This window comes from Hyaena hyaena, unplaced genomic scaffold (genome assembly GCF_003009895.1).
Source record: "Hyaena hyaena isolate Hyena2069 unplaced genomic scaffold, ASM300989v1 scaffold_51, whole genome shotgun sequence".
Lineage (NCBI taxonomy): Eukaryota > Metazoa > Chordata > Mammalia > Carnivora > Hyaenidae > Hyaena > Hyaena hyaena.
Genome location: NW_024080683.1, coordinates 4,575,117 through 4,591,676, shown reverse-complemented (window position 1 = coordinate 4,591,676; position 16,560 = coordinate 4,575,117). Strand labels below are relative to the sequence as shown.

At 44.9% G+C, this 16,560-nt stretch overlaps 1 protein-coding gene across 5 annotated transcripts in view; it reads right to left on the bottom strand.

Moving 5' to 3' along the window:
* Positions 1-40: 40 nt before the first annotated feature.
* The window catches only part of RIC1 (RIC1 homolog, RAB6A GEF complex partner 1), a 152,096-nt gene continuing 135,576 nt past the window's right edge, over positions 41-16,560 (bottom strand). For all 5 annotated transcript variants that reach the window (XM_039230797.1, XM_039230798.1, XM_039230800.1 and 2 more), the window contains 9 exons: positions 13,514-13,630; positions 12,326-13,054; positions 10,283-10,441; positions 10,059-10,195; positions 7,616-7,902; positions 6,041-6,229; positions 4,042-4,219; positions 3,715-3,903; positions 41-2,545 (listed from right to left, as the gene is read on the bottom strand). In XM_039230797.1, the coding sequence (XP_039086728.1) occupies positions 2,257-2,545; positions 3,715-3,903; positions 4,042-4,219; positions 6,041-6,229; positions 7,616-7,902; positions 10,059-10,195; positions 10,283-10,441; positions 12,326-13,054; positions 13,514-13,630 (2,274 nt within the window). In that variant the 3' untranslated portion in view covers positions 41-2,256. The remainder of the gene's footprint in view (positions 2,546-3,714; positions 3,904-4,041; positions 4,220-6,040; positions 6,230-7,615; positions 7,903-10,058; positions 10,196-10,282; positions 10,442-12,325; positions 13,055-13,513; positions 13,631-16,560) is intronic.

Genomic DNA, 16,560 nt, shown 5'->3' with positions numbered 1-16,560 from the left:
TTTTTACCAAGTTAAAAAGAAAACCCAAAAACACACATTATAGAAGTAGCAGCAACTTTAATTACAAGCAAACGTTGACTCTACCCCCAAATGACTTCTTGTTTTGGTATCAGCAAGTAATTCAAACTTCAAATAGTTTTACCGAATACTGAAATTTCATTGGTTAAAATTATGGCTTAAACAGTTATGTGAACCAAACATGGCAAAATAAAAATAGGAATTAAAAAAAAGTAAAGTACATTACAAACCACCAAGAGAAGATTTCTGTAAACCTGCCAATGTTCCTGCTTCGGGGCTGCCCATTCCTACGACCTGGAAAACCGTCTAGAAGAAGAGTCACTCGTGGTGTCCCCGCAGGACACCTTCCTGGTGCCCTGCTTCTAAGGGGGCAACATGGACCCAGCAGCAGAGACTTGAAAGGATCACAGCTGTTTACGATGGTAAAACCTTTTCATCGACTGTATACTCACACCAAACACAAAAACAATGCGAGTTCCCCTAATGGACTAGGACAGGAGGAGAAATTTCAGGCTGCTCTCTTGCTGGGCTGCACGTTCTCAGGTGGGAGACATTATTTTTCTATCCTAAGATTCAGGGGAAGGTGGTTTAAAACAAAGGCTTAAATAAAGTAGCACCAGAAAGAGCAGGTACCATGATCACATATTCCACCCGTTCAGGAGTCTGAGGACATGCAGTTACTGCACTTGTAATGTAAAAAGTAAATGATAGCAAATTACCAAACTCAATAATTTAAGACAGTCTGATGAAGTTCGAATTAAGCAATTTCAAAATGGTTTTGAGTTTCCCTTCAAAGGAAACCTGGCTAGGACAGCTGTATCCAGCCATTTACTTTAAAAAGCAAGGAGAGAGGACCAAGTTTTATTTCTAAACTGTAATTGCACTACGAGAAGAGGCTGTTCTACATAGTGGTATGAATTTGGTCCACATCAAATACAGCGTTATTACAAAAATAAACAAGTTTGTTTTTGTAAAAAATAACATTGCATTCCTTTGTTCAAATTGCACAGTACAAACAAGCTATCTAAATTAATACTGACAGAAGGTAACTGGAAGTACATACCGTGAATATGTGTTTAGTCTGAAGCAATTAAGGAGTATGCAGATAGGTTTTCATAATGTATGAAAACTAAACTTTAAGTCCTATCTAGAAATACATAAAATATTTTAAAAGTTACAATGAAGAATGCATTGTTCACATAGTAATTTTTAGTAGCCGTGATAATACAGGATCCAGCAGTCTATTTACATGAAAGTCCATTTTTATTCAATTTACAAAAGCAATAAATAAGAAACTACATTAATTTGCACAAAACCTGTTTCATTTCATGATCAGTGTGGCTGTTTCTGTTACTGTATGACCAAGCTGATACACCTGTTCTCTTCTCTGAAGACTGCTCAGGTTTGGAAAGAAGAGCAAGCCTTGTCTCTCTCCAAGAGTAGGAACAGCCATGCAGGACCCAGCATAAAACCTTATAGATTGTAATATAAGCCCTAAAAATATGAACAGTGCCTCAGTATATTTACACGAGAGTATTCACAAAAAGATACAGTTCTCGGATACAAAATAGTTTAGTGGTATCTAACAGCATAATTGATAAGGACCCCCTAGACCTCTGCCCGCACGGAGGGGCAGGAATCGAGCTTGCTGAGAAAGCAGGCACACAGCTTCCCTCAGTTCAGGCCTGGGACCGAACAGGCTAACAAAGGCCGAGGAGCACGTCTCCGCCAACAGCCACGCGGTGTGCCAGGGCAGCGGCTGTTCAGGAGGCCCGATGACGGAGCCCAGTGCTCTCCATCCGAAGGGGCACACGGGTAGCTCAAGAACCTGATGAGCTACAGCAAGCACCTTAGCATTTAATTTTAAAAAGCAGACACACGCTGAACCAGAAAACACGTAAGAAGCTGTAAGTAGTGAAAAAGTAGGCTCGTCTAGGGGAAAACAATCCCAAGGTTTAGGAGCTACCATTCTTTACGAATAAAATATTCTCATGTACAACTGTACAGTACTCTTTATTATTACTTTCCACTGCAGCTTAAAAAAATTTTATGAAAAATGATTTGATATCACATTTTTATGGAGTCAGATTTCTTAGAAGAGAAAGAGTTAAAACGTAATAATACTTTACCAGAGTCTCTGAGTTCTCTCCCTGGTTACATGGTCCAGCGAGGCCGCAGTGCCCCGGCTGCACGCCGCTGCTAGTCCCCACTGCCCACAGTGACGGCACGCCACTGTCGTTAGGACACACAACAGTCGTAAGTCCCGTCCTGAAAGGACTCCTCCTCCTCGGTTCGGGCTGTGTCCTCCTCTTTCCTGCTGACCAGACTGCTGCCTCCGACCTCGCCCTGGGGGAGGCTGCTGTGGCCCGCGGGTCCACGGCTTTCCTCTGCCCGGGGACCAATGTGTTCAGGAGTCTTACCCACAGTTACTGGCTGGAAGGCTTCAGGCTGGACCTGCTCCTCTGTCAGCTCACTGAACTTCTGTACTTGTGGCTTAATGATGTTTAAAAATGGCTTATATCCAGGACTAAGGAGAGAGAAAAGGAAATTAGCTCTCTATTGCCACACTGGAAATGCTCCATGGAATGTTCTGGATAAACTCCTCAATGCTGAAACTGAGGTCAACGCTAGATGTCACGGGGAGGGTAGGGGGCACAGGGCAGGTGTCCCGGCCAGCACAGAGTGGGCAGCACTTCGAGTGTGTGTCTTACGTCTCTGAGCTCCAATGGCAAGAACGGACCTTCTCCAATCATAGAGTAGAATTCACACGTGCCTGAGTGGCTCCGTGGGTTAAGCATCCGACTCTTGGTTTAGGCTCAGGTCAGGATCTCCTGGTTCAGGAGTTCATCCTCCACATGGGGCTCTGTCGTGGCAGCGTGGAGCCTGCCTGGGATTCATTCATATTCTCCCCCCTTCCCTCACCCTCTCCCTCACCACTTGCACTCACTCTTTCTCAGATAAACAAACAAACTTAAAAATAAATCCTACTCCACAGTCTACGGACCAACAGGGTTTCAGACTTGAAAAAGAACCTTCACAGGCTATATCTGAGTGAACTTAGCAAGTTAGAAGAAAACTAGCTCCAAGTAAGGAAAAGCCCAAATGCACACATAATTGGTTACAAAGGACTAGAATCCAAAGCTCTTAGCTTCTAACCGCTCAGTCTTAAAGTGGGCTGGCTGGTCACTGCTATGGACTGGTAAAAGCACACATTCCTCTTTTCAGCAGATACTTGTACGTTATTACCTATAGTTCCACAGAACCGCAGAGCTCCGGCTCCGGCCTAACTCTGAGATCACGTGTGCCATGCCACTCTGTGCTCACACACACGGCTGGGTAGAAAATGGTGATTAAAGAAAACCGCTTTAAAAATGAACGTGTGGGCGCGCCTGGAAGCGTCTGACTTCGGCTCAGGTCATAAAATCTCACAGCTCATAGCTTTGAGCCCTGCATCTCTGCTGTCAGCACAGAGCCTGGAGCCTGCTTCAGATTCTGTCTCCCTCTCTCTCTGCCCTCCCCTGTGTTCTCTCTCTCAACATAAGCCTAAAATAAAAAGAAATGAATGTGTGAAAGCACTTTTATTTCCACCAACCTAAAAGTCTCCAAATAAATGCTGCAGAACTAACCCTTACTGGGTCAGGGTGGGATCCACCCCAAGACAGCAGAGGTAAGAGGCCTAAGGGGCCCCACGCTTACCAGTCTGTAGAAGCCCATCGGTCTACTGCATGCAGTCCCGTCTTTATGTTCTGTAACATCTCTCCATCCACCTCTGAAGACTGGATGAGAAGCAGAATCTGGCTGATTACTGAGGACTCTCTGAGAATCAGGCCTATGACGACACACCAGTCCAGACACCCTGCCTCCATGAACATGTGCAGCAAGTACCTGTGTGTGAGCAGAACACAGTGATCGGCACTAAGGAGCCACAGGTAGAGGCACAGGCAGTCGTCGTGAGGAAAGGAGCCCTGTACGCCCGAGCGTCCCAAGCAGACATTCTGTGCTTCCGAAAAGCTGAGAACTCACCGAAGCTGGACCTGGGATTTATGAGGCCCCTTGCTGGCCAACTCCATGGAGATGTGCTCCAGCTCTGACTGAGTTAAACTGAGTGTGGAGAAGTTCTCATCCACCAGTGTCCAGTCCCCATCCACCATGGAGCTACTTTCAGTCAAGTCTGTGGCTGAACCAATACTGCATTCATCACCTGATGAAAAAGGGCCAAAAGTTACAAATTGGCTTCATGAAGAAAAGGTTTAATTTTAAATATCAGCAGTTTCTCACATGTGGATTTCTGCTCAGAATTTTGAAACTCAAACATTAAATCCACTGCTAAAATTCCTGTGTTATATTAACAGTAGTAAATATTTAAAAAAAAAAAAATTCATGAGAGAACCAGGCACAGAGAAACACACGGCACCTGTGAAGTAGTCTTGCCTGCCTCCAAAACCAATCTAGCCAGAATGTGACATGGTCTTTAAATGCAATTATTAATGTACAAGAAATACAGAGGAGAGTGCTGAGCAATGAAGATGCAATCACCAAAGTCCACACTTTGAGAAAATCCACAGAAGCAAGTTTCATCAATGAAAATACTGCAAGGGGTTAAAAAAAATGGGGAGAAAACAATCACAGCACAGGGGTTGGATGCCAGCACTGGGGACCGAACGTTAGCCAGGAAGAAAGCGCTCTGGAGGCTGGCTGCACAACCATGTGACCGTAGTAGACACTAATGAAGTCTACTCGGAAAAATGCTGGAGATGGTACATAGTGTGTGTCTTCCACAATTTCGACAAAAGGAAATGCAGCCACAAGCTTCTCCACAAAGGCAGAGGTTCACGAAACAGGACAGACTGAAAAATCAACGACCAGGCAAATGCCTTGCCATTAATTAAACTGCCGATGTTTGCACGTATAGGAGGATTAGGAGGAACTTAACGGAGGACCATGGCGGAGAAGAAGGGGGGAAATGGTGGGGGAGAGGGAGGGAGGCAAACCATGAGAGACTCTTGAATGCTGAGAACACACTAAGGGCTGATGGGGGTGGGGGGGAGGGGAAGGGGGGAGATGGGCATGGAGGAGGCCACTTGTGGGGATGAACACTGGGTGTTATATGGAAACCAACTTGACAACAAACTATTTAAAAATAAATAACCAGAAAACCGTAAAAAAAAAAAAAAAAAGAAAACTGCTGACGATCAGACCACTTCCTACTCATACCCCTGTAACTCTAAACCTAACAACCTGAGTCATTTTAAAACTTCTTCAATTTTCAGTTCCCCCAGTATGGATGCCCACACTCTGTTTCTGGTGAAAGGCCAGATAGTAAATATATATTAGGCTCTGAAGACGAGGAGGCAAAATTAAGGATGTTACGTTAACACTCACAAGAGGAAAAAAAAATTCCACAAATTTTTATCAGTAAAATAAAAATTAGAAGATAACAGTACAATTTTGTATGACCCACGGCTACTTAGGAGAAGGGCAGGCATTCCTTACATAGAGGTAACGGTTTGCTTACTTCAAGTTCAAGCTCAGTGTTTGTTTCATCAAAATCAATTACCAAGTTTCATGTATCAGCTCTGACCTGGAATGAGAGTTTACCTACTTCATCTAAAATAAATTCGGCAAAGGATAGTAAAGGCCAGTGGGGCCTTGTTCTAGTAACAGTCCCTTCTGTAGCAGATTCTAATGACTGACCCTCAAGGACCTACATGCAAAGAGTAAGGCTCTATTTTTAGCACTACAGCACAAAAACCTTCCAAAGGAAGCGAAGAAGAGCTGGGATTTAAAATGACATTTATCAGGACGCCTGGGCGGCTCAGTCGGTTGAGTGTCGGACTCTGGCTCAGGTCATGATCTTGTGGTTTGTGAGCTTGAGCCCCGTGTCAGGCTCTGTGCTGATGGCTTGGAGCCTGGAGCCTGCTTCTGATTCTGTGTCTGCCTTTCTCTGCTCCTCCTCCACTCTTACTCTGTCTCTCTCTCAAAAATAAATAAAACACTGGAAAATAAATAAAACGACACTTACCTTTATTAGATAAAGGTGACAGGAAGGCATCTTGCATCTGTGGTCCATGGGATGAGGCCATGTCTATCTCATGGTGGGTGGGGCCGATGCTGCCGAGCCAGCTCTGACTTCGCTGTACAGTCGAGACCCCAGCGTCCATGTCAAGGTTTACAAAAGGGTCCGCTGACTGAGACTTCAGTAGCTGCTCTCCTACCCCAAGGCAGGCCCAAAAACAAGAAAGTGGAAATTCAAGATGCATGCACTAACATTTCCAATTCAGTGATTTCAGCTTCTCTCCCCACTACTCCCAAACACTGAAAGGGCAAAGCTAATTGCTGTCCCACACTGCATCACTGCGCACGAACCAGGAACGTGGACTATAGGACAGACTGACCAGGTACTGCCATCTGACAGTCTCCTTCACTACAGCTCTTACCAGCACTAAACAGGATCTATTCTGTTCATCTTTTAAGTGATTTCCCTTGGTTAAGATAAGATGAAGTTTCCAAATGCCTTAATAAAAGGTTTTTGTTTGGATTTTCATGACTATTAATGATTTACAACAGTTTTCTTTAAAACGCCTGAGCTCCTACTTCAAAATCTGTCTCTTTCTCTCTGCCCCTCCCCCACTTGCACTCTCTCAAAAATAAACAAACATTAAAAAATAAAATTAAACAAAAAAAGGGCACCTGGGTGGTTCAGTCAGTTAAGCATCCAACTTCGGCGTGGATCATGATCTCATGGTTCATGGGTTTAAGCCCTGCATTGGGCTTTGTGCTGATAGCTCAGAGCCTGGAGCCTGCTTCGGAGCCTGTGTCTCCTTCTCTCTCTCTGCCCCTCACCTGCTTGCGCTCTCTCTCAAAAATAAACATTAAAAAAAAAAAAAAAGATCTGAACTAAAAAACTTTAATATTTCTTTCACCAAAACAGTTCCACAGTTTGTCTTCTCCTAGATAGGAAGACAGCCCAAGCCCTCAAAGACTCCATTTAAAAAAATTTTTTTTAAATACTTATTTTTGAATGAAAGAAACAGAGTGTGAGCAGGGGAGGGTCAAAGAGTGAGGAAGACCCAGAATCTGCAGCACGTTCCAGGCTCCGAGCTGTCAGCACAGAGCCTCATGCAGGCTCAGACTCGTGAACTGTGAGATCATGACCCGAGCTGAAGTTGGACGTTCAACCGACTGAGTCACCCAGGCGCCCCTCAAAGATGCATTTTTACCACTTCTCTGGAATGTCCTACCAGATAAATCACAATTTAGCTGCTTTTCAGGTCTGTGACCAACCAATTCCATAATTTCCCACAGTAAGGTAAGTGTGGTGGTAGCTATATTCAGCCAGTTTTCAACTTGTTGATAATCTTGTAACAGTGGCTAGATTTATAAATTAAACCATAAAGTCACAAGACTTAAGAGACCTAGTTCTACTTTATTTTATTTACATCCCTGGTCAAATGGTGGATGTTCCACTGATGTGCAAAAAGTTGACTTTTATCTTTTCCTGAGTTTGGAATGAAAAGACTTCTGGAAATACTGACTAAACAAAATGTCCAAGAGTGTGAAACACAATTCTTGTTCGAGTGACACAAGCTTATGTTACCTGTTCGGTATTTTCCATTCTTGAAAGGAGAGCTGACAGAAGCAGCTGGGATGATAGGAAGCGGCCACAGGAAGTCTTTGTGGAGTCTCTTCAGGGCCAGCACAAAGTTGTCCACCCGCGCGGCTCGGGTGCGCTCCTTGCACAGCCAACTGATGAGTTCAAAGCCCAGCTGGGCTGCAAAGCAGCCGAGGTCCTTCAGCCGAACTTCTTCTAAGAGACGCCGGGCATGTCTCCAGAGCATCATATCAATGTACATGTTCTCAGCACAGTCGCTGTCTTTGCTCCATCTGCAAGTGGGAAGACGAGAAGCCTACAGAAAAACCGTCCCTGGAAGGCTCCACGGAGTTCCGTGTGGTAGCAATGATCATGCAAGAGAAGGAGGGAAGGGATCCAGATGTAACTCGGACTGAATGAAGATAAAGGATCACGGCTTTCCTCTACATGACACCACAAGCTGCCCAACAATACATGGAACACAGCAGGCTCTTAAACCATATTTGGAGAATGAAGTATGGGATAGGAAAAAGAGGAGACACTCAGAAATAAATAAAACATTTTTAAAAAGTTAAAAAAAGAAAAAGAGGAGACAGACATGGCCAAACCAGGAGGAGGGTGGTGACTGGCTGAAGGAAAGAAAGGGAGCAAATAATGCTATAGTTGAAGAGGCAAGGAGATCAGACCAAAGAAACGGAGCAGAGAGACGCAAAGCACCATGAAGTCTCTCCAGGGAACTGGGAGATCAGCAGACACATAAACATACAGCCAATGTTTAGAACCTTGCAGCCTGACTATGTAGTCACTCCTACGGGCTGACGTGGGATGGCTGGTTTGGTAACTGGGTAATGTGGTGTCTTCATGAGAGGCGGTACTGGAAGACTCTAGATTCAGATTGCGACTTGACCTCTCACTGGTTGTGTGAACATAACCAAGTTTACGTTGCGGGCCTCTGTTTCTTCACCTCTACAATGTGTGTTAACAGGTTGTAAGGATGAAAAGACACATACATGTAAATGCCCAGAACCATGAACATACTGGTTTGTTGAACAACTGGTATGTTGAGGGTATGTCTGAGGGTGGCAGCTGCTGAGAGTGCCGTGTGGCTGCATGTTACCTGAGCACAGCCCGTGACTATGTGCATGTACGCTGGGAGTGAGGGTGGTATAAATGGCTGTGATAGGAAAAAGCAGTAAAATATCATGATAAAAAAGATTCAGGAAGTTCTCAGTGTAGGTCTGACATGGTAGTAACAATAAAGACAGAATATAAAAGAAAAGACTAGGGGAAAGAAAAGACAAGAGCTAAGAACGTGGAACAGCAGAGGAAGGAGCACTGGCGCCGACCGCCTCACAAACCAGAGGAAATTCTATTTTATAATGTTCGGTATGAGTTCCCAGTTACCTCCCAGGAGACAACAACCCAACTCTGTACGATGCAGGTTTTTGTGTTCAGGTTACTTCCCCTTCGTCCTCCCACTGTTTAATCATTTCTCCAATCAAAAGAGTCACAGGAGAGTCAAGTAAATTGGGACTAAATTTTTATTTTTTCAGCAAGAGGTACAGTTAGAAAGAAAGGTAAAGGAGGCTTTTTGGTTATGTGCAGATTCAATTACCTTCCTTTTTATTCTGGGCCTCTATCATCAGGGTAATACAAAGCTACCCACGTTCAGAATGGGTACACAAGACCTACTCCAGGACAAGGAACAGAAACCGTGCAAAGAGTAATGAAGGGAAATGCGGTGGAAGGAAGAAGGGAAGCATTTTGTGTGGTCTTCAAGCCTTTCAGAAATGGAAAAAGGAACTGCATTTGAAGCCAGCAGTGGTTTTCATAAGACTCAATTCACAAACACCCTGCAACACCACGTGTCAGAGTGCCTCACAGCAACGCCACGTGTCAGGGTGCCTCACAGCAACGCCACGTGTCACAGAGTGCCTCACAGCAACGCCACGGGTCACAGAGTGCCTCACAGCAACGCCACGGGTCACAGAGTGCCCTCACAGCAACGCCACGGGTCACAGAGTGCCTCACAGCAACGCCACGGGTCACAGTGCCCTCACAGCAACGCCACGGGTCACAGAGTGCCCTCACAGCAACGCCACGGGTCACAGAGTGCGCTCACAGCAACGCCACGGGTCACAGAGTGCGCTCACAGCAACGCCACGGGTCACAGAGTGCGCTCACAGCAACGCCACGGGTCACAGAGTGCGCTCACAGCAACGCCACGGGTCACAGAGTGCCCTCACAGCAACGCCACGGGTCACAGAGTGCCTCACAGCAACACCAGGTGTCAGAACACCCTCACAGCAACGCCACGGGTTAGAGTGCCTCACAGCAACACCAGGTGTCAGAACGCCCTCACAGCAATGCCACGTGTCACAGAGTGCCCTCACAGCAATGACACGTGTCAGAGTGCCCTCACTACAGCAACGACTCGCTATTCTTTTACCTTTTTCCAGAAGGACCGGATGGCATACTCAGTGTTTTCTGTAAGCTGAATTTACTAGCAGGAACACTTTCAGCTGACTGGGATAAACTGATGCTTCGATTCCTGAAGAACTCAAATCCACCACTTGAACTGGGTTCCTAGGATTACACACGAAGTGCAGTAGAGTTAGAGAAAGATCCATGGAGGTGTGTGGACTAGAGAAGCTGTGCAACTTTGCAACCGACCTGAGCTGTAGGTGTGGATGGAGGGGTCTCAGATTCTCCAGAGCCAATGGCTTTAAGAAATCGAATCATGTGTCGACATAGGTCCCATTTGCCTTGTTCCAGGGCCGTGTTGAACAGGAGGGTGGCATGTTGCCTACTTACTGCTGGAACTTCCATGTTCTACAAAAACAACCAAAGAAAAATTTTTATACGAAATTTTTATACGCAGTATTTGGGAAGTACGAGCAATTCTTTCCCTCCATGGTTTCTCAACCCGAGAAGGAATGCAGCCACGCTGCTGTAGGGGAGTGTTTAACAGTCTTCTCTTCCATGTTCCTACTGAGTCTGTCAAGTACTTTATGCCATTTCTATTTTACACATGAGGAAACAGAGTTCAGGAACTTACAACCAGCAGAAAAGCTAGGTTTGCCTGACTCCAAAAAGCTCAGGTCAGCCTCTTGTGACAGTTTGTGGAGGATGTGAGGAAAGTGCTCGTGGCTCTGGGCAACGGTCTGTAGTTCTGCTACACAATGGGCATTCTCAGTAATTCCTTCACAGACTTAACCTCACCGCCTACCTCGGCCTTCAGGGAAAGGCTAATTTAACTGTAATTATTATCTGACAACCCACAGGAATGCTGGAATTCTGAGAGAAAAAGTTTCCAATTCCATTGTTTGGGAGGTCACTGAAAGTCTAAGGGGTGACGACCTAAAACAAAAAACAGCTGCATTTATTTTGTTTCTATTTTTATCATTCTGTGGCATTTTTTTTTACCCTAGCCAAGGAATCACAGAATTACAGTGTAAGAATCACTCTTACAGGGCCATCCAGCTTCCACTGGATTATTTCCTCTGGTTTTGAGCAGTGCTAATGAAGCAAATAAGCACATAAGAAATGTGCTCCAGGCAGAGTTTAAACCCAGTTTATGGTTACCTCTCAGATCAATGAAAGTGTAGCCTGTCAAATGTGTATCAGACTGGTAAGAACAACAACTATGAACCCCCTCTGTCAAACACACAGTGAAACACATTTTCAGGAGTCACCATGTGCTAGGAGGGTAATTACTGTGGCCGCCCGAGTTTTCTCAGCTTGCTACGGCAGCCTAACACAAATGCTCTGCCAGGACTCACGCTCCAACCAGAGCCTCCTCAGCAACTCCACACATGAGGAAACACTGTGAGCCGGTGGGAGGCTCAAGTAGCTCAAATGAACTAATATGAGCCCAAACCTGCTCATATTAAAAGTAATTCTTTATTATTATGTTTCCTATGTAATATATGCATGTTATTATATGTATTATACTCTATATATGTAGTATATACTACTACCCTATACATATAATAATATACAGTATTATTCAAAATACTACCATAAACTCATTAATCAGTTTCAGGCCTATTTATGGACAAACAGGACTTTTAAGAAACCTTGCGGGGGCAACTGGGTGGCTCAGTCAGTTAAACGTCCAGCTCTTGGTTTTGGCTCAGGCTGTGATCTCCTGGTTTGTGGGTTCAAGCTCCAAGTTGTACTCTGTGCTGGCTCTAGATTCTCTCTCTCTTTCTCTGCTCCACTTCCACTTGCATTCTCTCAAAATAAATAAACTTAAAAAAGAAAAAATCTTTGCAGGGTTATTTCATGATATTCAAAAAAGCTTTCTGGGGCGCCTGGGTGGCTGAGTCAGTTAAGTGTCTGACTTAGGCTCAGGTCATGATCTCATAGTCTGTGAACTCAAGCCCCATGTCGGGCTCTGTGCTGACAGCTTGGAGCTTGGGGCCTGCTTCAGATTCTGTGTCTCTCTCTCTCTCTCTCTTCCCCTCCCCTGCTCACACTCTGTCTCTGTCAATCTCTCAAAATTAAAATAAGAACAAAAAAAATTCAAAAAAGTTTTCTGACATCATTCAATAAGACTAAGTTCTTCAAAAAGAAGATACAAAATGAACAGAAAACCAGACCGTGTTTAATCCCTTTAACACAAACACAGTTTCAACACAGGACATTTCTTTTTTCTCTCTCCTAAGCTTAGGCTCATTAAGTCTCGTATCTTTACAAGACGAGAAATGTTACCTGTAAGATAATAAGGTAAGAGGCAGCTGTGTCCAAGTCCTGAGCCATCAAGCATTCCTCAAACAAGTCCTTGGGGTTTCCAACGGCTGCAAAAAGGTAATTCCACAGGGCATATTCAGTCTTCCTAGCACAGTGAACAACCGTCTGCAGGAAGAGGGGGAACTCGGTGATAAACTTTGCCACAGTGGGAAGCAGAGGGTCGGGAATGGGTTCCCGTGAGGTAGCTTCTTCTTCCAGCACTTCATGGAGCATGAGCTCCAGCACGTGGGGGAAGTAAGGTAACGCAGCGCAGGACTGGGCCAAGAGCAAGGCCTGCTCCCCGAGGTTCCTGACCAGCAGCTGACGGAGAATGTGGTGGAGGTAGATCTGTGAGGTCCTCTCCACAACACAGTAAGGGAAGAGCACCTCCAGCTGTTCCCGAGCACTGTTCCGCGTGTATAAAGAATCATAGAGCAAAGTGTCATTGACAGCACCAAGGACTAACGCGTCTTCAAACAGAACAGCCAGGGGGTAAATATTGATGTGGAAAGGCAGCATGATCCGCTGGGACAAGAAGGAGTGGGGCTTGCGGTGATCCCTCGGGAAGAGAGGGAGCCAAACTTTCATCCCTGCTCCTCCACAGCTCAGCCACAGGGCTTCCAGAAGGTGACGTTTTTGTTTATTTGCTCGGCACGTGGTCCACACATTTTCAACGGACTGGGCCAGTACAACAGGGGGACAGAACGGCAGCTGCAGAGGCAAAGACAAGATCAATGGTCTTCCTGTTAAATCTGCACATTCTCAAGTTCCTAGGTGCTAGTCTCCTTTCAATATGACAGCACAACTCCTTTTGGGAATATCAGGGGACTCTATTTAGAATTAGAGTTAATGCCTTTCTTTTAAAGTAGGTATATTTAAATCTAAAAACAAGACAAAACAAAACCCAAAGACCCCACAAACTTCCATCAATTGATTCTACTTTCCCATTAGAATTAGCAAATAATAATGCTTAAGCATTAACATCTGGAACATGGAACATTTTATTGTTTCGAACATTCTTATTTACCCTTTACAAACAGTCTTATACCTAGACGCTTAGAGGCTGATATCACACACACTCCCAGTGTGCGACTCACAAGACAATGCTCTCCATTTAAATTCTTTTATCCCTTCATCCTTAATGTTCTAAATGACTTTTATTTTACTCACAAGCTTCCTTTGGTTAGGGTGACTGTCCTTCTCCCGGATCTGAGGCCCCGATCTGTCCCTTTGCATCATGATGAGCTGTCCTGCGAGATTTAGCATAATGCTCTCTGCATCACGAGCCTGAAAGAAAAATTAGATTCATGCTAATCTGTAGGTTTGCAGCATCCCCCCCGCCCCCACCCCCCTGCAATCGATACAGTTTACAAGTGAAACCACAAGAGTGTTTATGCAGTGTACGTGGAGAACAGGCTGCTTTCTGGCCATGGTATAACAAACTCGACCATGACCACACTGCAATTCACGAACAGAACAAATGAACATAAAATTAAGGGCAGAGCTGAATTATGAGGAGGACTTCAGAAGTTCATAAATGTGAAAGACCCTTCAGTGACCTCGCTGGCACAGCCAGAGGAAGGCTTACAAGGTGAGATGGGCCTGAAGGGTGAGGATGACACCCGGGAGGAAGGAAAGGGGCTGATTATCCAGATGAAGAACATCATGTGAATGACACCGAGACAGAACGTTTCTTTCGGCAAAGTGACTAGATTATGAATGTTATGAGGAAAACACATAATAGACCTTCAAGGAGGGCTTGGAAAACCAGGCTAAAAAAAAAAAAAAGGCAAGAAATAAGCCACTACTTATGATTCTTAAGTAAGAGACTTAATAAAAGTTCTGAGCTATCCAGGGGCACCTGGGTGGCTCAATTGGTAAGGCATCCGACTCTTGATTTTGGCTCAGGTCATGATCTCACAGTTTGTGGATTTGAGCCCTGCATCAGGCTACGTGCTGACAATGCAGAGCCTGCTTGGGATTCTCGCTCTCTCCCTCTCTATCTGTCCCTCCCCCTGCTCACACTCTCTCTTTAAAAATAAATAAACAAGGGGCGCCTGGGTGGCTTAGTCGGTTAAGCGTCTGACTTTCGCTTAGGTCATGATCTCGCGGTTCGTGGGTTCGAGCCCCGCGTCGGGCTCTGTGCTGACTGCCAGCTCAGAGCCTGGAGCCTGCTTCAGATTCTGTATCCCCCTCTCTCTCTGACCCTCCCCTGCTCACGCTGTCTCTCTCTCTCTCTCCTAGAAATAAAAATATTTAAAAAAATAAATAAGCAAGAAATCTGAGATATTGGCTGACTTTAGGAGTGAATGCTTGAGTCTGCCTTTTCATTATGGATAATTTCAATCAAATTCTAAGGTAGAGAACTCCTTATTGAAAACCCTCTCTCCTATGGGTGCCTGGGTGGCTCAGTTGGTTAAGTGTCTGACTTTGGCTCAGGTCATGATCTAATGGTTTGTGAGTTCGAGCCCTGCATCAGGCTCTGTGCTGACAGCACGGAGCCTAGAGCCTGCTTCTGATTCTGTTTCATTCTCTCTCTGCCCCTCCCCCACTTGTGCTCTGTCTCTCTCTCTCTCTCAAAAATAAAATAAAATGTAAAAAAAATAAAACAAAAACCCTCTCACCTGGCTGAAGGTTGAAAAGTATTGTTTTACAGGGAAATATCACATATCAAGAAGTTTTCACTTGTAAAGAAGAGCATTTTTATATTCTGACTTACCTAAGTAAGTAAGTAAGTAAATAAATAAATAAATAAATAAATAAAAGCTCACAGACACCACAGACATGAGAGGCAGGAAGAGAGAAGGGAATCGAAGAGGATTTCAGGGCGCCACACTGAGAGGAGGTGCCGGGTAGCACTGACAAGTTATGAGGAGAAGGTAGGTAATAAGGAAGGGAAAACTGAATGGTTTCATTTCATCACTGATGTAATGTGAAAGACCCTGAAGACCTGCAAGTAAAAATGCCGAGAGAGAGGAACCGAGCACGGAGGAGCACGCCGCGGCCACGGTGAGCTGGTGAACTGAAGGGAGCGGACAAGCTTCCTCAGGCAAAGCACGCTCCACTGGGAAGGCATCCGGAGGCAGGAAGGGACAGGGGAGCCCGGCGTCACACAAACCACAGAAGGAAGAATTTTAGGAAGGAAAGGGTGAGACTGTGTCCCAGCTCGAGGCTTGCTGACAGGATGAATTTGAGCTGCATTATTTAGGGTCCAGTCAGGAAAACAGCAGACACCGTACATGTTCTACTGCAAAGCAGTTACTCAAAATGCTCTTTTGTCCTGGCTTTGAGACACTACAGGAACTGTGTATAAGAAATGCAAGAGCGTCCAGAAGATTCATGGATTTTGTCATTCACTTTTTCTTCAGGCTGTATCCAGGTAGGTAATAACTGTAATAAGAACTGTTACTGGGATGCCTAGTTCAACTGGTTCAGCCGGTTAAGCATCTGGTTTCAGCTCAGGTCACGATCTTGCCGTTCATGGGTTCCAGCCCTGCATCAGGCTCTGCTGACAGCTCAGAGCCTGGTGCCTGCTTCAGCTTCTGTCTCCCTCTTTCTCCCTGCCCCTCCCCTGCTTGCTCACTGCTCTCTCTCTCTCTCAAAAATAAAAATAAAACATAAAAAAAAAGAACTGCTGTTAATTTACAAAAAAGCAGAAATTTAAAAAATAAAAATGACAAAATCTCCAAGCAAGTATTACAAAGACCAAGAACTTTACTTGGAGAGAAGTTGTGGTTCCCCATTTAGCACAGAAAGACATGAAAACTAAAAACTGGATTACCTTTCCAAAATACACGAGAAACAACATAGAACCTGGAGGTAGGAGAAGGAAAATGGAAATTAAAAGACGTGTGGCAACTGTAAGAGCCTGACAGCAGAGGACAAAGAAAAATGAATACGCAATCCCAAGAATCAGAACAGTGTGCCCGGGGACCGGCAGAGAAACCGTAACACCTCCCCAAACACTTTATGAGGACCTCCTACGATTTACCACACATGACCAGTGTTCACAATGACCACCGTGGGGTGTTAAAACGGGCGAATTTCACTACGTTTTCACATTACCTCATTAAACGAACGTACCCATTTCTCTTTCCTTCATGTGAACCCATGCATTCAACACTCTGTATCACAATATGGAAGACCAGCTGACTACAACAGCACTTTCAAGCAATTTTAATAAGCTTTTCAGAAACTTAACATAAAAGCAGGGACTA